This window comes from Chionomys nivalis, chromosome 19 (assembly GCF_950005125.1).
Source record: "Chionomys nivalis chromosome 19, mChiNiv1.1, whole genome shotgun sequence".
Classification (NCBI taxonomy): Eukaryota; Metazoa; Chordata; class Mammalia; order Rodentia; family Cricetidae; genus Chionomys; species Chionomys nivalis.
In genome coordinates this window covers 18,886,798-18,911,950 of record NC_080104.1, presented here as the reverse complement: position 1 = coordinate 18,911,950, position 25,153 = coordinate 18,886,798, and the positions used below count along the sequence as shown (strand labels likewise).

Here is a 25,153-nt window from a genome sequence, read left to right as displayed (position 1 = left end):
CCTCCAAAAAGAATGGGCTCCAAAAAGCCACTTCAAGCAGTAGGGATAAATACTGGTCCACAGCCAGTGGCCCCACAGAATTCCAAAGCCATACAGCTGTCATCTACATTCAGAGGGCCTAGTTTGGTTCTATGCTGGTTCCCCCACTATCAGCCTGGAGTCAGTGAGCTCCCACTAGCTCAGATCAGCTCTTTCTGTGGGTATCCCCATCATGATCTTGAACCCTTTGCTCATATTATTCCTCCTCATTCTTTTCGATTGGTCTCCAGAAGCTTGGCTCAGTGCTCAGCTGTGGATCTCTGCATCTGCTTCCATCAGCTGTTGGATGAAGGTTCTGTGATAACAATTATTTTTATTTTACTTGTAAATATATATATATATATGCCTTATGTGTGGGTTTATGTAGGTGAGTATAATGCTTATACAGAGCAGAAGAGGGCATTAGACCCTTTGGAGCTAGACTTATAGGCAATTGGCCAACATGGGTGATGGAAATTGCACTGGGGTCCTGTGGAAGAGCAGTTAGTGCTTTTTAGCCAATGTACTATCTCTCCTGCTACATTAATTAGGGAAGAAAGAACAGAAGATGGGGAAGAGAGAGAGAGAGAGAGAGAGAGAGAGAGAGAGAGAGAGAGAGAGAGAGAGAGGAATATGCAAGAGAGAGATAAGGGAGCATCCAAGAAGAAAATAATAATTTAAGGAAGATCTTAGAAACGATCATAGAAAAGAACAGTTTAGCATAGGGAGACAGCTCAGTGGATAAAGCACTAGCCATGCAAACTTAAAGACTGAGTTTAAATCTTTAGAATCAATATAAAAGCCAGATACATAGCGCATGTGTGTAATCCTACCCAGTGTTCTGTGGTAAGATGGGAGGGAGAGACAGAATTCCACAAAAGCATAGCATATTCAGCAGAAAACCAAGAAAGAGTTCTGTATCAAACAAGGACCAATACCTGAGGACCAACACCAGAGGACCGACACCCAATAACCAATACCTGAGGACCAATAACTAAGGATCAATACCCAAGGATCAATACTCAAAGATCAATATCTGAGGACCAACACCTGAGAACCAGTACCCAAAGACCAATACCCAAGGACCAACACCTGAGGTTATTTTCTGCCTTTCACTTAGAATTGTCACACTCATGAATGCACTGCCCATCCCATATACATGTATATGTACACACATGTACATACACACAAAAGGAACATATCAAGAGTGTGTTGCCACGGTCCCTGCTCTTAGATTTGGTGATATAAAGGGCAAGCCAAGTCTTGTGTATTTTATAATTGAAAACATGAGAAAGTGAGCAAAATGGGAGTAGCAGAATTGGAGAGACCTCGTCTTGGATCTCTTTGGGGATTATTTTCCTTCTAATGTTCTGAAGCGTATGCTTTGTAATTAAAAAGAATGACATTTGTTCTGTCCCATCTGTGATGGAAGAAAGAGTTTAGGGTCCCAGTGAAACAGAAATGGAGAGCATGAGTTTGGCCAAGACCCCGAGGCTGCAGCCTGCAGCTACCTTGGGTCCTACAGTGATGGGAAGGGCTTGCTCCCATGACATCGAATAAGGCAGAAAGGTAATTAACCAATAAGAAACAAGGTGTTACCCGAAAGATAGAGTTCGTGCACCTGATTACTAATCAATCAGGCATGGGAGCACCTTGTAGATGCATTCACTATTTAATTATAGCAGCCTCTCTCGGCAAAGGAGCATATGTTCCCAGCTTAATCTACTGGTTTATACTGACATCAAATTGTCATTATCAGAAAGAATCAGGCCTTTTGATTATTTCCACTAATTTATTGAACACTTAAAATTAATGAACCCCGGGCCTTTTAAATGTGCTTGGTTGGTTTGGAAGAGGGGAGCAGATAGGGGGAGTAGGGTGAGGGAAAACCTTCATTAAAAGGACAATTTGTTTGGGGAAAGGTAAAGCAAATACATTTCATGGGTGATCTCAACTCCGTTGGTGAGCAATACATGCGCTCTACAAACGGAGCCCACGCAGTTATGGACATAGGAAATCAGGCACACCTGCTGGACCTCAGTGGCCTCCACAGAGCGCATGCTCAAGTGTTTTCCTCCTTCACTGCTTATCCCTCTGCCATTATACTTAATCAGATCAATGCAAACAAAATAGAATGGTAGAAACGAAGTGCTGTCTTAATTAACAAGGACTCCTTTCTCTTTCATTTTCCGATTTTGTCTTGGGTGGGAAGAAGAAAATACAGAGCCGTGATTCTCCTCTACGCGTGGTATCTTGGCATCGCACTCACCTTGTTTTGTTTTCTTTTAGTGTCAGGTGAAGGCCAAGTTCAGGTGTTTCTCCAGGTGAGGGAAGGTGTGCCTCCGACTGTTTCAGGTGAGTACTAAACACTAGATGGAATGTCCACCAGAGCAGAATGTCCTCCTGTGGTTCTATGGGTCCCTCCTCTCCTTTGTTTATGAATAGGCAAGCATCAGCTCTCACGCTGTTGAACCTGACAGCGCTCTGCTGTGCCGTTCTATAATTCAATATATGCCTGAATGTCAAGGGAAGATATAGGATGCATTTGCTTTTCAAAACAATAGGATGTAAGAATTGTAACATGTAAATAAGCACATTTCATAAATTATAAGCCATATGTGCACGCAGGATTCCAGATCTGCAGATGGGCCATTAGGCCCCCTCCAAATGGAGAGAAAAAATCCAGGGTATCTCTAAACTTTAATTGTTCCTGGTAATTTCAGGAAATCAGGATAAACAAACGCTCCCCAAAAGTCAGATGGTTCTGTGAGATCCTGCTAACTTAAAAGAGCCGAAGTCCCAAAGACTAAACATCTCATAACCACCTTTTAATGTATGTCTCAGTTTGTTTTTGTTTATTGTGAGTCAGTTTAACTGTGCATTTGCAGGAGGAATAAAGCCTTTCAAAGGCAGGGTTCCCTTTGATTTGCAGGGGGATATTTGTGTTATGTCACAGAAGAGTCATACTAATTAAAAACGTTCAAATTCTTCCATTTCAATTAAAAAACAAACGATGTAGAGTTACTGCACTAAGCTAAGGGAAGGACTTTTGGCTACCAGTCCTTGCTTCTTATATTGCGGTAAGTGCAGTTAAGACTGACTTCATGGCAGCTTCCATGTGTCTGTTGTGTTTCACTCTGCCTTTGACTTTAGGTGCCTCAAAATTCCCACTTTATTGATTGCCTCTCTATAAGGTTTCTCTTTGTGGTATGGTGTGTGTGTGTGTGTAACAACCATGAGCAAGAAGAAATGGTTCTTACCTTTATTATGTCTTATTGACTCTGGCAGGTGTCAAATAAATGATAAAGTAATTAATTTAGCATTCCCTTTTAAATAACTATTACCATTTTTTTTCTCTCGGAAAATCTTGTCTTCAAACCCCACAAAATTGGGAGAGTCCATATTTCATAGGTTCATATCGGTTGGAAAGGCTGTCTTGATCCGGGGTCCTTTACTGTTTATGGGACTACATGTGATGCCTAGATATTAAACAGTTCACATAGTCATATCAGCATCCAGTGGTTGAGCCTCAGTAAGTCCTCACATATCTCATCTCAGTACTGTACTTTTTTTTACTATACCATGTTGCCTCTCATATGCTTATCTCATTTGATATATATATATATTTTCTTTCACGTATACATATACACGTGAAAGAAAATCATAGTCAGTTTTCCTCTCTTACATAACTTAGGGCAGAAAAGTATTGCAAAGCCTATGAAACCACAGAAACAATACATCAGAAAAATACTTCAGCCAAGAGAATTCCAGGGAGTTCCTTGAATTCCATGATAAAGAATATAAAGTTTAATCATGAATTTAAAATATGGCAGTGCATTTTATTTAACAATCTATGGATACAATGCAATTATTGCCCTTTCACCACCAGTTTTTCATAAGTAGTGAAGTTCTACCTATGTGTTGACCTATTGCAAACTTCAATATGAGTAAGTAATGCAGTTGAAACTTTTGAGAATATGCTCCAAAGAGTCTCTCCATTAATCCATTAATAGACAGCCTGTTATGTAAAAATAAATAAATAAACAAACAAATAAATAAATAAAACAACACTGTGGAGGTTATTGTGAGGATGTGGTAGACAGGAAAATTCTAGGACCATGCCAAGAAACCAGTGTGAATCAACCAACCAACCTCCCCTCAATACCATGTGTGATGAATCTCCTCGTAACAGTTATTTATCACGGGTGCTTCCTAAAAGACCATCTTTCTTAGTGCAGATCCACAGAAATCCAGGGGGAGGGGAGTGAAGAGGGAAGGGGTAGATGACAATATTTAGCTGATATATTCAGCTTGAGAGCACTCAAGTTTGAGTTGCTGCTGATTAACAAATTCATATAGAGAAGTAGGTTGAGCATTTGTTATAAATGTTGGTCCTCACCAAAGGTGATCTGAAGGTTTAGGAGAAGGGAAAAGGCTCATGCCCTCCTTTGCTAAAAGCAGTGAGTTTTTGGATGGTCTAATGTGAGCTCTTCTTCTACCTCCAGTGCACCCCTCAATCTTCTGTATTATGGTTTCTATCTCAAACAGCACTGGGAAGGCTCTCCTCTTTTTTTGTAATTTCGTCATACAATATAGTTTTATCATGCTTTTCCCTCCCCAATTCCTCTCAGATCCTCCCCACCCACTCAACTTTATTACCCTCACTCTCTCCTTCTTCCCTCTCAAAAGGCCAAAATGTCCCCAAACAATGTCAACCAAAAAATGTACACACACTTACACACTCACATACACAAATATGGAGTTTGTTTTGTGTTGACTAACTACTTCCAAGTGTATGTGTTTGATACACCCAGTGACATTCTATTGGAGGAAACTGATTTTTCTCTTTATCATTTGTAAATAGCTTCTTGGTTAAGGGGTGGAACTAGGTGTCCACTTCCTTTTTTCACTGCTGAGATTTTATTTGGTTTGAATCTGTAAGGAATTGATCTTGTTCATGCTTTCACAGTCTCTGTGAGTTCATATGTTTATCAGTCCTATTGTGTCTGGAAGATGCTGTCTCCTTGGAGTTATCCATCACTTCTGGCTCTTACAATCTTTCTGCATCCCCTTGCATATAGGTTCCTGAGCTTGTGGAGAGGGGTTTGATAAAGGCATCCAATTTAGGGGGACTCCTCCAAATTCTCTTGTTCTCTACACATTGTGAACTTGTGAGTCTCTATGTTAACTGCCATCTACTCCAAGAAGAAGCTTCTCTGATGATCATCTCATCTTGATCACACATGCCCTGATTGCTAAACTTACTAGCTCTTTTACAGAATTTTACAGTTAACAAGATCTCATCTTGATTCATTCTATTGCATAAGATTCCAAGAAGAGATAGCAGTATATGGCTGGCTGCTTTTTTAAAACTCAGAGTTCATTTTCTCTCCCTAACTTTCAGCACAATATGAGCCATATAGAAATCTAGTAACTATCAGGAAACTGAATTAGTGTTCAAGGTGGAATGGAACTTATATGTAACATTCAACATTAATGTAGTCACTGGAAGGTCTGGGTGGTTAGACTGAAAATAATTCCGGTCTTTTATAAACTGGAGTGATGATGGCAGAGGTGCAGGATGTTTGTTTCCACCATCTGTGATATAAATTTGAAGCAACTGTTTTTCTGTTTTCGTTCATTTGGGTCTTTGTGAAGTTTAGAAGAGCCTTGATATTGACTATAGGATAAATTACTGTGTATAGAACATCAAAAACCCTGCCTGGCCTCTGTGATACTAGTTAGTGGTTATACCAGCAAATGCCCTTAAGCCTTTGGACTGTTTGAGCCCCATTGAGAAGGAGGCACAATAGAGACGAAGCATAAAAAGGCACTGCAGTTTTAGTATTTATAAACTATTTGTAAAGCTTCTTTCTGAGATAGGCCTGCTCTAAGAAGTGCCTTATTCCCAAGCTGTGTGGTGTATTTATGTGCTAATTGTTTATAACTTCTGCATGACCACAGTGAGCATGCTTTTGAGCTATTCTGGAGCTCAAATTAAACCATTAATGCTTTAGATTTGAGCACTGATAGAAAAACTGGCAGGTTTTCCCTATGCTTCTGACATCAAGGATTATGTCTACTCATGCTGATATCTTTGGTGATATTACATTCATCTTCAAAGACTGAAAGATATCTAATGGCGGATGACAGCCATACCTTTTTTCTTGGTGTTATCTCTTTCCTTTCAGAATCTATTCTTTGCCATGCATCTCCAACCAGATACCTCAAATTTACCCCAAATGCCTGCCATCTGCTCAGTTCATTAGAAGTTGACAGAACTCATCAACATCTACCCTAACAGTCTTGAAATCTTTAGCCTCTCTGCCTTCATAATATTTCACTCTTTGAGCACTCCTTATATTTTCAGACTCATCTTTTGCTTCTTTCTAACTCTGTCTCACAAAGCTTCTTTTGATTTCCCTCTCAACATCTCACTTCTTGACCTTGCATATGCTTATGTGCCTTTCTCCATCTGGAACAAGGGCCTTCACCCCATCTCAGCCTTTTGCCTATAGAAACTTTAAGTCTTTGAAATGCTGGTCAGTTACTACTTCCTTCAGGAAAGTTCTCTTAAAAGAGAGCTGCTCTCAATCTGTATGCAAGTTTTTTTTATCTCCCTAATATTTACTAACATAGACTCTTAGCTGCATGGAAACAAAGTTAATGCTTTTTAAGTTTATCTGGGACTTACACCCCTATTAGAAACATCCTGAAAAAAAGATGGTCATTTTTTTATGCTTAGTGAAACTAATCACTAATGGAAGAGATTCTCTTCACCCTGTCAGGAGGTGACCTTTCATCTTTATTTTTTTGTGACAATGTTTTGGGCCCCTAGTTGTGCTATTGTATCATGGAAAAGAGCAAAATAACAACAAAAGCAGAGAAAGGCAACTGGATACAGCTCAGCATGGCAATATCCGTAATATCTCTTTATAAAATGGTTAGTGGTTATCAGTCACATGATTGTAGTACCATCAGAATGCTAATGGTCAGGGACAGAATCAATAAAGAAAAATGATCTGGACATAAGTTACTATTCCAAGAAGTGTCCATGTCATAATAGTTCCATTCTTATACTTCAGGAGCTGTGAGAAGCTCATACTATGACTTGGCCTTTCCAAGAAAGAATCCATTTTAAGAAGATAATCAGGACTATGGTTAGCTGTGCAGAGAGACTACTCACATCACATTGTTTATCATTAGAAAGATGTTACATGTTGGATGTTACAGAGAGAGAGGGAGACTAATGGATTCTAGTATGATAGATACTGTGTAATTGTTAAAATTGTGTTTACCAAGAGCTTTAATATCATTAGAAAGTACATAAGAAAAATAACTAAACTAACAAAATAAAACTGGAACTGATGTGATTTCAATTATATAATAACACTGAGATATGATGGGAGGAAATATAAATAAAAGGTTGATTGTGGTAATTATTATGTGGTGAGGTTCTGGGTAATTATTCACTTTTCTTTATTAGCATTTTCAAAATAATCCATAATAAGCACATATAATATCTATAATGAAGAAGAATGCTAATGTTTAATAAGCTTCGAATACATTTTCCCAAAGTGTAAGAGTTGGGTAATAGTTTGCTTTCCTGCTATGAAATGTTTTATAGAAACTTCTTTTTAATTTTTTTTATTGATCTTATTGAGCTATACATTTTTCTCTGCTCCTCTTCCTTCCTCACCCCTCCCATTCTACCCTCTCCCATAGTCCCCATGCTCCCAATTTACTCAGTAGAATAATTGTCTTTTTCTATTTTCCTTGTAGATTAGATCCACGTATATTTCTCTTAGGGTCCTCATTGTTGTCTAGGTTTTCTAGGATTGTGAATTGTAAATTGTTTTTTTTCTTTATGTCTAAAAGCCACTTATGAGTGAGTACATATGATATTTGTCTTTCTGGGTCTGGGTTACCTCACTCAAAATGATGTTTTCTAGATCCATCCATTTGCCTACAAATGGATGTCATTACTTTTTCTGCTGTGTAGTACCCCATTGTGTAAATGTACCTTTGGATTATCAGTATGGTGATTTCTCATAATATTAGGAAACAATCTTCCTCAAAACCCAGCAATGCCACTTCTGGGTATATACACAAAGGATGCTCAGTTGTACCACAAGGACATGTGCTCAAATATGTTCATAGCAGTATTGTTTTCCATAGCTATAACCTGGAAACAACCTAAATGCCCCTCAACCAAAGAATGGGTAAGGAAAATGTGGTACATTTGTAGAAACTTCTAATACTCAAAAGCAGCTACTTTGAAAGGTGAAAATACCAGTCATAAATTAACAATAGATGCTTGACCTTGTCACAAAGATTTGGGTTTTCATAGTTAACTTTGCACCTTTCCTGTGTATTCCAGCTTCTACATCTGCACCTGAATCAGCTTTAAAATGGTCCCTTCCTGAAACATGGAAGGACGTTGCAGAAGGCTGGGGAGGATACAACCAAACCCTTCCAGGATCTGGCGATGACGTCTTGATTTTACCCAGTGAGTAAAACCAGTTGTGAGCGGAAACAGATGAACTGAACTGAACCAAATCCGATCAGCGGTAACATTTCATGGTGTAATGCAAGACAGAGAAACAGTAGAAATGAGTAGCTACTTATTTTTATGTCCCCTTAGGGAAGTTGATATAGGAGAGAAACTTTCTAAATTTTTTGAGGAACCTTTATATTGTTTCATATAGTGGTTGAATCAGTTTGCATTCCCACTAGTAGTGAGTGAGTGGTCTTCCCCCTGGCCAGTGTTTGTCATCTTTTGTTTTCTTATTGATAGCCATTTTGCTAGGATGGAATCTTCAGTGTAGTTTTGATTTTCATTTTCTTTATGATTAAGAATATTGAGTACTTTTCACATATGTATTGGATTTGTACTTTTTTCTTTGAGAACTATCAATCAAATTAATCTGTTAATTTAATGACTAGATTATTTGTTCTTTTGGTGTTTAGTTAAATTATTTGTTTGGGTCCTAGGGATTGAATTGAGGACTTTATATATCCTATGCATGCACTCTACCACTAAACTACATCTCCACTAAGCTACATTCTCTTTGTACATATATTCTAGATATTGACTCTTTGACATATGAATAGTTGGCAAAAATTCTAATGTTCTGTCGATTGTCTTCCCTTCTCAAATTGATTCCTTTGTGTATTGTACACTATTATTAGTTTTAAAAGATTTGAACCAATGGAAGAGAATAGATGTAGAAAAAAGATAATTTCAGAAATTCACCAAAGCAATCTGCATTTAAAACATTCATTTTCCTTAAAGGGAAGTCCATTAAAGTTCCAGGTAACAAGAACATTTATATTGAGCACCACAAAACTTAATTCCATTTATGGTCAATGTGAATATCTCAAGGTTACAGTAAACAAAAGATCTGAGATGGGGAAAGAACACTTGTCTGTCTGTGATTCACTAATAATGTCACAGATTTACTGAACACTAACTGTGTATCAGGGCTATTCTTTGCCTATGTAGTTAACCCTCAGAAGGACCTTGTAAATAAAGTAAAGCTATTGTCTTCATTTTACAGACAGAGAGACAGAAATTCATGGCAGCTGAGTAACATACAAGTTCAGAGTTGCACAATCTGCCAATTCAGAATAGTGGGGATTTGAACCCAAACCATTTGATTCTAGTGCCTTATTTTTATGCGGCAGAGCTTGTTTCCTTCCCAAAGGACTAAGAGAAAAGTAAAAATAGAGTAGATATGTTGTTCGTGTTATTGACAATGTCAGAGTCAGACAAAGCACCCTGGTCCCTTGGAAGCCCTTAGTGATGTGTAGCAACCGCATAGAAAGATGAATGCTAAGCCAAATGTGCTGTCAAATGCAAACTTGAAATATTGTCATCCCCATTATCCACCTATGTCTTCAATGGAGGATGGAACTTTTTGAATAAATAGACTTATGAGTCATTCCTATACTGCAAAGAAAAAAATCTCTCCTTTTTCAGACTTGTCTTTGATGAATCTAGCCAGTAGATTTGCCCCAGACTGTGGTTTTCCCATGAAGCTGACAATTTCTCTCACTCCATGCAGGAAGTTCATTCCAAGCTTCTAGTATCTTTGGGGCTTTGATGCTGAACAAACAGTAGAAGTCTCAACTATCTTGCTTGGCTTTGCAAGCTATGTTCACTGTCTGCTCTGATGCCTGGGAGTCCTTGGTGTTTTCCGTTTCCCTTCATCCCTGTGATCATCATCAGCTCAGATGACAGGCCTGAGTTCTTCAGGAAGCTGCTCGGAAACACGCAAATCTATACTGTAGGGAAAGGAAAGCTGGGAATTCAGCTGCTGGTACAGGATATATAGAATGTATCTTTTAATACACCCAGCTGTGTTACTATGAGAACGAAAGAGGAGAGGGGTTTAAAACATACCCGGTTATTGTTTGTTACATTTTGCATTCAGGTAAAAAGAGAGGCGAGAAAAAAGGAGCCGTGGACCAGGTAATGAAAACCTTGCTCTTTGCCCATCGTGTTTCCTTACTCTTGTGCCAGCAGATGGCTTCATCGTGCCCAACAGTTAAATCCATTTGTGCTTTTCAATGTTGGGTCTGGGACAGGAGCTTCTGGTTTTTTTTTTTTTTTTTTTTTTTTTTTACAAATCTTCTTGATATTCTGGCCTCTGATGGGTCTTCATAATGAATCTACTTCCCTGTAGATTTGCCTATGCCTGAATTCTTCACCCTTTCATGATTGCTTTTGTTTCCCTAGTTCCCAAACTTCTTCCATTCAAGAGGGTTCACAAGTTAGATATTATCTGCTACGTGGATGAAAGACATGAGCTTAATGCTGTCAGCTGTAATTGAAGAGCAAAAGCAAATCTCTGAGGTTGAAAGGTTTTGCACAGGACAACTTCAAGACTGTACAAGTCCGTGAAAAACTATTTCTTATCCTTTGAACAGATTCCTAAGAAATGTGAATTACTTTTTTTTCTGATAACAGTGCTTGGGGTGTGTTACAGACTATGCTCTCCTATGGCAACTTTGTCGCTTGGTTCTTACAACTGCTTTGCAAGTAGATCCCGTTCCTATCCATGTTTTTACAAATGAGGAATCTGCAACATGGAAATGTGAAGTTACCCACTCTGATTCTACCCAGTTAATGAGTAAAGACGGTCAGGCAGGAAACCAGCACTGGATATTCTTCTCTCTCCCTCTCCTTCTCTCTCCTCTCTCTGTCTCTCACTCACATGTGCATAAGCATATGAATATACATACAGCACACACACATGCACTTACACGCATAAGCACGCATGTGCGCAATCACTCACTGGAACTCAAACCCAGAGCCTTGTGTGTTCTAGGCAATTACTTTACCTTTAAGACCCATACCAGCTTTCTTTATTGCATCTCTCTCTCTTTTTTAAAGTTACCTTATCTACCTGCTTTGATTCATGAAAATCAGTCTACACAAAAATTTTATTTTACTATTGATTCTTCACATTTTTCCTTTAACTTGAAATAAACAAACCAATTTGATGTATGACATATTCGTTCTTGGAAAACCAGAGGGGAGTGGAGGAAGAAACTGGGTGGCAGTGGCACATGCCTTCAATCCTAGCATCTGGGAGACAGAGACAGGCAGATCGCTGTGAGTTCGAGGCCAGCCTGGGCTATAGAGCGAGTTCCAGGACAGGCACCAAAGCTACACAGAGAAGCCCTGTCTCAAAAAACAAAAAACAAACAAACAAAAAACCAACAACAGAGGAACTGCTTAGATGGGAGCCTATCACAGTGAACCATTGGTAAAAACCATTTGCCTTGTGTCTGAGTTTTTTATGTATCACATATTTAGGCACTGAAAGTGAGTAAGCTATACTCACTCTCAGACTGCCACTGATTTAGCTGTGTTAATAAAACATACAATGAAAAATAATAACCTCAAACTACAACAAACGCAGTGTGCTTAGATGCAAACTGTCTTCAGTGAAGAGAGGAAAAGTGGGTCTTGGAGGAAAAGATATGTGAAATGGACTGCGAAAGATGGGGTACGAATTCAAAACACAATTATAAGACGCTGGCAAAATGGGGAATTCCTCAGTGGATATAGCGTGAGCCATCAAATAGGACAAACCTGGGTTTCCTATTGGGTTCCTGACATTTACCAACTGTGTAAATGACCCTCATCTATATAACATGAGGGCTGAGATTAATATATCATAATATTAAGAAGATGAAATGAAATCTCATCAGCCCACATGACCACTGCTTCAATTGTTTGTAGTAATGGAATCGGAGGTGAAGGCTGTGATTTGTGGTGTGTAGGAGTGCTCTTTCCCTTTCTCTTTGCCACCTGACTGCCCCTCTTGGCCTCTGATATTAGCGACACTTTGTATTTGCTTTCCAAAGGCTTATTATTTAATTTTCACAACATCCTTGGGAGCTAAATAGGTAATAACTATTATTACAGTAAAAACCCATTTTTGCATAATACGATTTTAATGGAACTGCTGATTTTACAAAATGAAAGTGACTGGTAAAGAAGATTTAAGTGATACTTTTGAACCTCTAATATAATTTTATGGTGTTTTGTGTATTTTAATTCATTAATAAAGGAAATGTGTAGAACATTCCCATCATTATTCAAATAGAATAGCATAATTTTTCAATAAAATTCTTAGAGTAAATTGCCTATTTCCATTTTCTGGGAAATCAATTTTATGGAATGACCTCAGACCCATCCTTTTCCATAAAAACACGGCTTTACTACCCTAGTACCAGGCATCACTATCTACTAGTCTAAGGCACCACTGTCTTTAACATGATGCTATTTTTCTTTAAGGTAGTCTGTGTTTATTGACATTGGACTCCAAGAAGGCTGTAAATGTCTCCCTGTGGTATTAAAAGCAGTAAGCTGAGGAGATTGTGAAGAACTTGATCTTGTGGTTTAATGTATGATATTCTTGCTTCTTACATCTGCGTTGCCTTGTCAGTACTGGAAGAATTAGCTCTATCCATTCTAGATGTCCTAAGTATTGAGAACAAGTTCTATCTAATCTAAGACACCAAACCCAAACCTTCCTAAAGAACAGTTGATCAATTGGCAAAGCAATTCATTTAACTTTTCACCTCATATACTGGCCTGAACTTACTTGAGAGTGAGAGGATTTATATAAGATGCTTCCAGAATATCTTCTAGACGAGCTCTCTCAGTCTTGGTAAACACACACAGACACAGACACAGACACAGACACACACACACACTACAGTGAGGTCTTAATGGAAGGAGAATGTGTCATAATCCCAAAAGATAGGATTCTACTTCTAAGTACCTGGGTACATGTCATGTACCCTCTGGAATCTTTCTCAGTGTGTATGTGATGGTAGCAGTCTCAGTTTCGTTTCCTCTCTTGCTTTGAACTAGTCTTATTTGATGACATGAATGGGGGTACTGTTTTTTCTTTTATAATGGTCCTTTTGTTTGCTCTGTTTTTCAATACTTGGGTACTTGGAACACCAGAGAATCTCATCAAAGCCATGTGGCATTCAGACATGGCGACATTTAAGGCATTTCCTGGTTGAACTGCAAAACGTTGTAAAATATTAGTGATGTAAGGCAAGATGATTATACCTAGAAAGTAATTTATGAAAGGAGCGATTTCTGTAAAATGATACAATCATAAAATTGGTTTTACTTGGGGTGGGGAAATGGTCAGATGGTAAGAAAAGGTACTGGTCTTAGCAGAGGAGACCTCGGTTTTGGTTTATAGCACCCACACTGGGTGGCTCACAATTACCTACAATTCCAGGTCTAGTGAGACCCAATGCTCTCAACTCCATGGGTACTTGTGCTCACACACACATACCCCCACACAGACATAAAAAAAGCAACCATGAATGAATGAAAGTAATTGACTTCATTTACTTACTTTGTTTCACTAATTGAGCCTATGTCTAATTTAGGATGACTTGTATATACATAAATATTTAGGTATATGATACCTTTATAAACCAAACAGTATATACATTTATAGTGTTTCTCTAGCTGGAATAGTTCTTATCATTTTGGTCTTGTAACACTTAGGAGGTTAAAAAAAAACAGTCATGGAGACCTCCACCCACTTCTTCTGGTTTACTAAGAAATGGAAAATACAGGCTTTTAGGCTTGAATTACCAGAGTCCTTATTTTGATACATGGCATCAGAATGTGTGTTTCTAGTTGTGAATATTCTGTAGTTCTATCATTATCTTCTAAACTCCCTAGAAACCTAACCATTTAAAATATACATTTTACTTTGCTCACAATTTGGTGGAGGAATATCAAACTAGAGTGTTTCCACTGAGGTTCTCATCCGTATCTACTATCATGAGATGGCGTCTGGGCTGGCCATCTACAATCTCAACTTGAAGGAATACTCATGCCACCTGCTGTTAATATTGGTTAGTGCCTGGCAGCTTATCCAGGAAAACTGGCTAAGAGGACTCTGGTACTTTCCTCATAGGGTTTCTATTTGAACTTCTTGGCTTTTCTCAGAGCATGGTTGTGGCATTCAAGAACAAGTAGCCTAAGAGAGTGCCACCAGAGTAAGTGGGCGATGAAAGTTAGGTGAAACACGTGCTCCTTCCGAGCGAGTCCTCACAGCCTCAGAACATCTTGGCTCACACATTCTGTTAGTCAGGAAAGGCCCAAAGTTCAGCTCAAATTCATGGGAGGAGTGCTAGTCTCCATAGCTGACAGAGAAGACTAGCTAAACATTTACAGCTGTCTTTAATCTACCACTGTATGTGTGTTTACATGTGTGTATGTGTATGTAGGTAATTAAGAGCAGATGTATCTGACTCAATTCAAAAGGTGTTTAGGGCTAGCTAAGCTTGTGTTGTCTTTCTTCTGTGGGCAGATTTTTACTTAGGTTATGTTAGCCTGTATGAATCAAAAGTTCAGAGCCCTGGGAGACAGATTGGTCCAAGGATTGAATTTCCTTGTCTTTTGTGTTAACTGTAATGCTTAGTGTTATGGCCCAGCCTCCTTTCTGGTAAACGATAATCTTCAGCACTTTAAAGAAATGAGGCTTCTGAGATAACATCCCTTATTATATGACACTGGGAATTACAGCAGTGTTTTGGCTTCTGTCTGTGCCCACAGTCCTTACACACAGCTAGGAACCTCTCCAAAGGACAGAGGACTATGGTGACATAAGCAGATAAATTTAAAAAAATATTTAGAGACCTTCATTTCAATGCAGAAAATAATGAGACAACAGCTACACTGTTTGGGGGGGAGCATTATTTGGAACATGAAGATGGAAAGCATCTTGAAGGAAGGCATCTACAAGGAAACACACTTTTGTCATCAAATAGAAATAAGCAAATAGAAAGATAATCTAAAGCAACGGATGGAACTCTCTCTGGAAACGAAAGCTTAATAAACCTTCTGTGACCTTCGTACGTCTGTCACAGTAAAGAGAAACCTAGAGTTCATCGTAAATTGTAGGTATTATCACAGTTGTTTCCAGGAAGTTTGTTTTAACATATTGAATTATTAAAAATGTGCTGTTTAGATTTACTACCTGAAGTAACTTAAGTACAAAAATCCAATGTAATATTGAACCTTAGACAAGGAGAATTATTAGAAATTTATTTGCTTCAGTTGTTTGTATTTTTATTAGTAGTAAGTAAATACTTGTAAAGTCACATGAAATTTTATATTTATAAAATATATGAGACTGTTGAACTGGCAAAAAACTTGGTGGCTATCAGGATGTTGCAAGAATATTATAAGTTGTAAAATGCCTCTAAACATGTTAATATTTTCATCTCAAATTTTTATTCCAAGGCGAAGAATAGAATTTTAGTCTCCTTGTTTCAATGCTTTTCTGTAAATTGCCTTCTAAAAATGCATGAAGTGAATTTTAGAACTTTGTTGGTTGTGCTTTAGACTTAGGTCCCTTACATAGGATTGAATTCATAAGATGAAACACTGGAGACGAAGAATTCACATGGCTTTCCCAAAAGAAGAATATCAGTGGCCTAATTAGCCAGCAAGTCCTATAACTTGGTGCCCTTGCTAGGTGACCAACCTAGAAGTAGATAGAATGCCATGTTAACTTTAGATCTATTTTCTTTTCTCTATAAAAGTGAAATTTCATTTAAAACAAGAGAAGCTACTTTTGTTTCCTATAAATTACAAAATGAACATAAAATGTAAATAATGATAGAATAAAGTGGAGATAGATTTTCACCCTTTCTCCAATTCCAATTTGTCAATCTCAGCTTGACTCAATCACTGGGCTAATTAGGGCTCACTTAGACGCTTCTCTTGGGATCCAAACTCCTGTAGGCCCTGACACTCTTTATGGCTTGCTAACTTGCCGGAACTAATGAGAGCTTTCTCTAATCGAGTAGTTTTTCAAACCCTTTATATTCTCATTCACCTGAGAAACGTTCTCACTATGGAAGTCCATTAATATCAGTATCATAAACTGCAGAGAAGGGGGCATACTTGTACATGGTGCACAGATTTGGGTGAGGTGAGTGGTAGGATTTGGTGAGCATGAGGTAAGAAACCCGTGTTTGTTTTGACTTTTAATATCCTCTAGAAAACTCCCTGCTTTTAGTACTTTTCTTTATGCTATTACAGACTCTTAGAAGTCAGGAGCTACTGAACACCCTGTGAATTAGAAGAGAGGAACATAGTATATCTAGATGAGTACTCATGATGCATTTCTCTTTCAGATTAATGTCGTTCTGTGGTTGCCAAGACATTTTCCTCCTGCACAAACTCTGAAAATGTAAACTTCCATGTGAAGTTTACAGCTACTTCTTTTGTTAATGTTATCTGATGTGTGTATTGTGTGCATGCGTGTGTGTGTGTACATACTTCATGGTACAGTTGCTGACGTGGGAGCTTAACCTTAGGTGTGGTTTAAGACTGGCTTTCTTGTTTGAGTATGCCAGGCTAGCTGGCCCAAGAGCTTCCAGTGATTCTCTTGTCTTCCTCACATGTTGTTCTAGGAGTCCTAAGGTTATAAATGTATACTAACAATTTTTGTGTGTGTTCTGGAGATCCAAATTCTGGGCCAGACACTGGGGTAGTAAGCTATTTACCCACGTCTCCTGGACTACAGCTACCTCTAGAAGAAACCATGCATTAAGATTTTAAAGTAAACATTGGTCCTACTATTTCAAATTACAAACCTTTATGTAAATGCAATGATAACTGTAAAAAATACATTTATTATAAGGAAAATTAGAATTGTTTGGACTTGGCAATTTATCATTTATGCAGGGGAAAGGAAGTTAAGGTAGGGGCTGACCAGATTGCTTGCACATGAGTTGGCACACAGGCTAGGGGTATTCTTTAGAGAAATGAAGGTTGCAGGTTAGATGTTTTAAATAAATCATCACCTGGGAGGCAAGCTTCTAGGCATCTATATGAGAAATTATCTGAATTACGATGGCCATTGGGCATACCTTGGACAGATATCTAGATTAGATTTGCCTATGGCTACACCTGTGAGTGATTTTCTATATTTTCTATAGATTACAAGACTTACCAAACGTGAGGATGGTACTATACTGTAAATGGGAGTCCTGGACCAAATAAAAGGAGAAAACAAATGAGCTGTAACCTTCATTGATCTTTATTTCCCGACTATAAATACAGTATGATAAAATGATCTCGTGCCTCAGTGACCATATGTACCTTCCCTGCCTGTTGCTATGTTGTCCCTGTCATGAGAAAATGATCCCTTTGAGTGATACAAAAGAATAAACTCTTTCTCCTTTAAGTGACTTTTGACAAATATTTGTTACAACAGTGAGAAAGGTAGCTAACATGTGGTAGGAAGTCTCTGGTTTGTTCCCAGATGTGCAGCCCTGAAGTAACCACACAGAAACTGTATTAACTAAATCACTGCTTGGCCCATTAGCTCTAGCTTCTTATTGACTAACTCTTACATCTTAATTTATTTAACCCATTCTATTAGTCTGTGTATAGTCACATGGCTGTGGCTTCCTGGGGAAAGTTCCATCTGGCATCTGTCTCTGGTGGGGTTACATGGCTTCTCTTTGACTCTTCCTTCTTTCTCCCAGCATTCAGTTTAGTTTTCCCCACCTACCTCTATTTTTCCCTGTGCAGGCCCAAGACAGTTCTTTTATTAACCATGGTATTCACAGCATACAGAGGGGCATCTCATATCACTAACACACTGGGGAAGGGACAGATTTATCAAGGAACCTGATAACTTTCTTTCCATATCTATGCAAAATTTTGTGTATAAATGCCCAGATGGTAATAGGAGTTATAGAGCTGGAGACCCAGCTACAGTTCACTGGGAATGTTGGTTTAGATCTGTTGATCCTGGAAGAACTAAGAAAGCCTTGAGAATACAATAAGGGTTGGAACCAGCACATGGGAGCTGCTACTGATAGGTGTGAGAAGAAAGAAGAGGACCTCTTGGATGAAGTTATTATTTATGCGGCAAGAAAAGTTATCAGAAAAAGCAGTTGTGGAATGAGAGGTTTAACACTGCAAGAAGCAAGTAAAGATCATTTAATGAAGTTAGCAACAAATCAAGATGTTCTAAGACTTGAGAGTAAGTCATGTTGTTCTTGGGTAGCTCCTACAAATCAAACACATAATCGATGCAACATTTCTTGTTTGTCTTACAGTTTTGCATTAAAACTAAAAGCTGTTACTTCCTTGTGAAACTGTGGAATTTCAGTGTGGCAAGTTGCTGTGCCTTGCTCTCTGATTATAATGCCAACATGGACTTCTTTTCAGGAGGCTGCTGTGATAGGTACAGTCTAGTTGACTAGCCAATGTATGCAGTTATCAGTTTACTGGGAAGGTAGAGGCAGCTATGTCCTGCCAGACATTATGGTCTTTTTCTAAAGGGCTATAGTCTTATGAAAATTATACAACATTTAGAGAGTGTGGCTACCTCTTGCAGAAGTAAACTCATATTATTTAAAACAGACAGTCTCAGTAATTCAGAACATTGATGGGTTCTTTTCAGCTGTAAACACTGAGAGCAGCATCCAATGAAATTGAAATTAATTCAGGAGCATTATATTATTAATAAATCCCTTGAAAATCATTATAAAAATAAATGACTATCAACCCTAGTTTTTCCCATGACTGAAGGGTTTACTGGGGTTCAGGGCCTTAGTGATAAAATCTAGAAAAATATGAAATCAAGGAATGCATAATGTCATCCTAACGAGAAGCCATCACCTTTTAGCTTGTCCTATCCTGGATTCTTTGTATTACAACCCACTTGCTAACTTTTCCTCTTGATATAAACATATACCCACTTTACTTAGTTTTATTCCACAGAGACCTCTGTTTTATGGAATTAATATTCTCTGAGGAGATGCTGGCATTTCTTGCAAGGGAAGGGGACCTGAGTGATTACATATGTACTTCCCTGCTGGCTAGTGCAGGGAGTGTGAGCCAAACAGGGAACAGTGCCCATGGAGGTTTGTAATGTAGAGCAGGGCTTTATTTGCTTGCTCTAATTGAATTACTCCTTTGCTCTTTTCTTTATGGTCTGTTTTCCATGCAGATATTTTTGGAATGCAGAATTAAATAATTCATGATTTCCTTATTATTGGCTTAGGTATAGTTGCCATTTCTTGAGTTGATTATACTCCCTTGAGGGGACTTCTGGATTCTCCTCCTAGGCAGCATTTAACAATAAGAATTTGGCCAAGTAACTAGGCATCGTAGGTGGAGAGACCAGTAGGGGCAGAAATTTAGGTGGCTCTTTGTTGAATCTTGGACTGCCATACTGCCATTCTGCCTGGGGTTTCTTAATGTATTTTGTGGCTCAACCCCTTCAACAATCTAGTGAAGAATTGTCTTTCTCAGGATAATGGTATGATACATAATTAACCTGTTAGAACTATAAAAGTAACAAGTTTTATTGATATAGTTATGAAAATGTTTAAAACAAATTTTGTGATGTAATCATTCTCTTTTTTAGGATTAATAGTAATGTCTCATGTAGGGTCTAATAACTATCATCATTTCAATGTTGTCATTGCTAATGTTTTCCATAAAAGTCTGCCATTAATTCTGTCCCTTCATTTGGTGGTATGTTGTTCCTTCCTCAGTGGGGCTCATTCTTCTCCTCTTGAATCTTTACTTTGATGATGTGCTAGACAAAATGCACAGTTAAGTTCTTGGAGTTCACTGGCTGGGTAGCAAGAATTCTTGCATTAAAAACCATGTGCTTCACTTGCTTTTGGGATTTTTCCTCATGTAACTCAGTTCACAGGGAATCGCAAACTATGGGAATCACAAACTACATACAGAGTCTGTGCTTGTCCCACCAGTTGAAAGTCCTTCTAAACTCCAGCCAGCAACCAACATCTATTTCTAGAATTCCTGTAAAGGTTAGACAGATGTGAAAGTCCCTGCGATCCTGGCACTCTGGAGACAGAGACAAGAGTTTCTTTCACAAGCTAGCTCCAGGTTCATTGAGAAATATTGCCTCAAATAAATAAAAATGGAGAGTGACTGATTGAGGGAGATACTCAACAACCCACTTCAGACCTCTACATATGTGCACACACATGTGCACAAGTACCTGCAAATACCCTTGTACTTCTACACATGTGAACATGCACTCATCAGCACATACCAATACAGATACACAGACAAAAGAAAGGGTAATATAATAAATATAGGGTAAATTACATACTTGAATTGAAATGCCATAATGAAACCTCTTTGTAAAATCCATTGTAATAAAAGACAAAGAAAGAAATACATGTTTCTTGGAATTATGTCCCCAGATTTAGACATGGAAACTACTCAACTAAGAAAGTACACTAGGGTCTAGCGAAATGGCTCAGTGGTTAGGAGCACTTGGTCTTGCAATGGATCCAGGTTCAATTCGTAGCACTTTCATGGCATCTGACACCTGCCTGAGGCTCAGGTTCCAGAGGATTTGACATTCTTTTTCACCTCCATAGGCACCAGGCATGCACATACATACACGAAGGCAAAATACTCATTACCCCTGGTTACTTTTCTCATCTCTGCCTTTCCGCACTAGTTGATCTGCTCTATTTACAAAATTGAAAGCATGTTGGCAGTGACATACAGAAAATATAGGGGAAGTCCTTCTGTTTGAGCCATGTGTTTAACGAAAGGTGGGCACAAGCTCAGATATGAAAGAAATTATGGGAAGAGCAGGACATATTGAAATGTTTGTTTTCACTCAGTATCTTATCCTTTGAAAACCCATTTGTTCCAGTTTTCTTTCTATTGCTGTGACTAACGCTATCACCAAAGGCAAACTGGGAAGGAAAGGGTTTATTTCAGATTACACTTTCAGGTCAGGGCAGGAACTTGAGGCAGGAGCTCGAAAAAGTGCTGCCTACTGGCCTTCCCTCTGACTTGTTCTGCTAGCTTCCTTGTACACCTACCCACTGGCCCTGAGACCATTCTGCCACAGTGGGCTGGGCCCTCACACATCAGTCATCTCTTACAGACATGGCCACAGACCGACCTGATGGAGCTAATGGAGGCTGTCTCTTCCTAGATGACTCCAAGTTGTTTAAACTGACATTAAAGACCAACTAAAACACTATTTGTATATATTTTATTACATAGCCAGTGTTTTGTTTTTATAGGATTATTGTGGCATATATATATATGTGTGTGTGTGTGTGTGTGTTTATCAATTTATCACTACATCAAGAAATAAAATACTTGATAACATATACTTAAAATTTTATTTTTCTAGTTAAGGTGTATTTAGAATTTGTTCAAGTTTTACAAAACATGCTACAAGTAATATTAAAATGTGTCATATATGATATTCGTAGCTTTGTTTTAGTTTATTGAGCAATTGATCTATGGTGCCCTGAGTGGACCAGGAATCACTTTAGAGCCCATACAGGCCACAACTTTGAGGCCCTCTTCCTGCTCAATCTGAGTATTCGGATTTTAGACATTACCATTTGCTTAAACCTGTTTCCCCCTCTTCCTTCATCTCTCTTTTCCTGGTGTCCTACTCTTATTGTTTAACATTGAACTACTGGAATATACCTTTGAATTTCAGTTCATTTAGTCCTCCTCTGCCTGTGTTCCTACAATACTCAGGCCATCTTCCTATAGTAAACCACTATTCTGTAATAATTTCTTGCTTTTATATTACCTGGAGGTCAGAGGGATATTCCTCATTTTTTTTTATTTGTCTACCAGGTACAATGTAGGGTTTGTCATGCTGCAGATGATCAGAAAGCAGGATGTGTTAAAACAAAAAATTGAGAATGATGGGCAGGCAGAATCACATCGGTTCTTCTTAATGTGTTTCCAGTGATTTGGTGACACATGAACAGGAATGTACCACGCAGAGAACTTTTGTCAACAGGAATGGAGGCCTTTGCAAGGATATTGGAAGTGCTGGCTTGGGACTCCTGCTGCTGGACCTGGTCTGGACCCATTCAGCACAGTATTTATTCAGAATTCCTGGGTCAGACACTCCCTCTGTGAGAAGCCTTTTCCCCTGGGGAAGAAGATGCAGCATGCCAGAGAGGGAGGGTTCCTTTCTTAATAGAGTTCTGGCTCAGGTAATCTCAGTAGGTGCCTCTTGTTTTCCTTCACCCTTGGCAAGACTGTGGCCTCTCATTCAAGTTCCTTCACAGGGTTTGCCTGTTTCCTCCTCCCTTCACCTCCCACCTGGGTGGTTGACGACCCCCCTGTGGCTCAGAACCCTAAGGCCTCTTGGGCCTGGTGTTCTTTGCCAATCAGGAGTTTAGAGCTCACTGGGGATTCACTGCCCCCCCTGCCTGCAAGCCTCCTGTGGCTCAGCATCCAGGATTTGACACCCCTCCTGTGGTTTCAGTGAGGGAGCAGCTTGTGCATCTGTTTGTTGGGAAATGGTCTCAGAGGGTTACCTTCTCTCATTTGCACAGCGTGGATGCACCTGTTTCTGTCAGGTTTTTTTTTTCTTTGTGAAATAATAAGAAAAGCTTGGAACAGCGACAACCCTGGCATTTGCCAACAAGAAAGGGCCCGAGTTGTGCTATCTGAGCTTAAATACCAGTATCGCTGAAGAAATCAGCTGTGACTGAGAGGCTGCAGATGGGCCTGATGTTCTTTGAGTCTCCTAGTATATGTATTTGGTGTGTGCTCAATGAGATCGTGCCTGCTTGAATGGTTCAAATACTTTCGGAATCTTTTAAAAATGATCTTATTCATCAGAAAGTGTCACTCAAGGGGAGACTGTAGGCAGAAAAAGCTAAACGGTGTTTCCTAAAAAGCAGAAAGGAAATAGTTAAAAGACTTTAAACTGCTAAAGAGAGCTTTTGCATTTTTTTTTTATGAGGAAAGCAGCAGTTTGCATGGAAATCACAGGTTTTATACATTAAGTATGGTTATGAGTCGTTTCCCCTAAAGCTGTGTAAGAAATGTGGCCAGCCCCCAACACCCCAAGGAAAAGGCCCAGGACTAAAGACTTACATGGCTCCCTGCCAAGGGCTTTCAGGTAACAAAGGGAAGGCAGAGATGAATTGTCTCCCAGAAAATATAGGATTTGATTGATAACATAAATTTTGGTACTTCATGTTTAGTCCAAGCCTCATCAAGAAAATAAAATTAGCAGTTTTTATAGACTGGATTATCCCAGTATCTTCTATTTCCCCTTTAATGTCACCATCACTCATCACAGGCAAACACAAACCACCATTCTTATTAATGAAGATTGTGGCTGTCGTTTTTCATTGCTGTAAAAAAATGGCCAAGAAAAGGGAGAAACATTTATGTTGGCTCGTAATTCTAGAGGCTTTAATCCATGGTTGACTGTCTCAGTTGCTGTGAACCATAACAACAGAAAGTGAGGCAGTAGAGTAACATCGCAGGAGGAAGGAGTGGTGGGGTAGCCTGCTCACTTGATGGTGACATTACAGGAGGAGGGAAGGGTGGGATAGCTTGCTCACTTGGTGGTGACATCACAGAAGGAAGGAGTGGTGGGGTAGCCTGCTCACTTGGTGGTGACATCACAGGGGGAAGGAGTGGTGGGGTAGCCTGCTCACTTGGTGGTGACATCACAGGAGGAAGGAGTGGTGGGATAGCCTGATCACTTGATGGTGACATCACAGGAGGAGGGAGTGGTGGGGTAGCCTGCTCACTTGGTGGTGACATCACAGGAGGAGGAAGTGGTGGAATAGCCTGATCACTTGGTGGTTGGCATCACAGGAGGAAGGAGTGGTGGGATAGCCTGATCACTTGATGGTGACATCACAGGAGGAGGGAGTGGTAGGATAGCCTGCTCAGTTGGTGGTGGCATCACAGGGGGAAGGAGTGGTGGGGGTAGCCTGATCACTTGGTGGTGACATCACAGGAGGAGGGAGTGGTGGGGTAGCCTGCTCACTTGGTGGTGACATCACAGGAGGAGGAAGTGGTGGAATAGCCTGATCACTTGGTGGTGGTCTAGAGCAGAGAGAATGGAAGGGGTAGAGACACAGTATCCCTTTTAAGGGCTTGCTCCAACTATGTCCCACCTCTTCATATCCCTTTTAGCTGTTAGTTTGTCATCTTTAACATGTATCGGAAACAAATTAGACATTCTTAAAATGTGTAGTCTAAATGTTTACCAGGTCAGTAAGTGGTGCTAAGGCAGGGACTACACTGTTGAAATATCTCAATACAAAGTACTCGACTCTGAGTAATTTCATAGGCTCCCACAGCAGGAGAATGGCTGGTTGGGATTTGAGTGTTGGCCTGTATTCATTGTTACATTCCTTTGTTATCTTAGCCTGTTCTGCACATTTCTGTGTGCCCGAATAAAAGATTAGCATGTTCCTTGTGTCATTCATCAAATTCTCTATTAATACTGGAAATTCTTACCAGACTTCTATAAACTTATTTAAAAATAACACATTAGAATTTCCTGTGAAAAATAAATCTACATAGAGATATAGAAATATCTAATAACACTTTAGTCTCCTCTTTACAATTTTTTCAACTTTTTATTTGTATGTACATGTTATGCGAGTGTGTTTGTATGTGTGTGTGTGTGTGCCCATGTGTGTGTGGGTGAATGTGCATGTCACTGTGTCATGCATATGTGGAGGTCAGGTAACAACTTGCAGTAATTGGTCCTTTTCTTCAACCATATGTGTTCTGGGATGGAACTCAGGTGGTCAGGCT

At 39.2% G+C, this 25,153-nt stretch overlaps 1 protein-coding gene across 1 annotated transcript in view; it reads left to right on the top strand.

Annotated features, from left to right (window-relative positions):
• Pkhd1 (PKHD1 ciliary IPT domain containing fibrocystin/polyductin) overlaps positions 1-25,153 on the top strand; it is a 428,039-nt gene that overhangs the window by 252,491 nt on the left and 150,395 nt on the right. The window contains exons 50-51 of the mRNA XM_057751507.1: positions 2,308-2,373; positions 8,399-8,527. Of these exons, the coding sequence (XP_057607490.1) occupies positions 2,308-2,373; positions 8,399-8,527 (195 nt within the window). The remainder of the gene's footprint in view (positions 1-2,307; positions 2,374-8,398; positions 8,528-25,153) is intronic.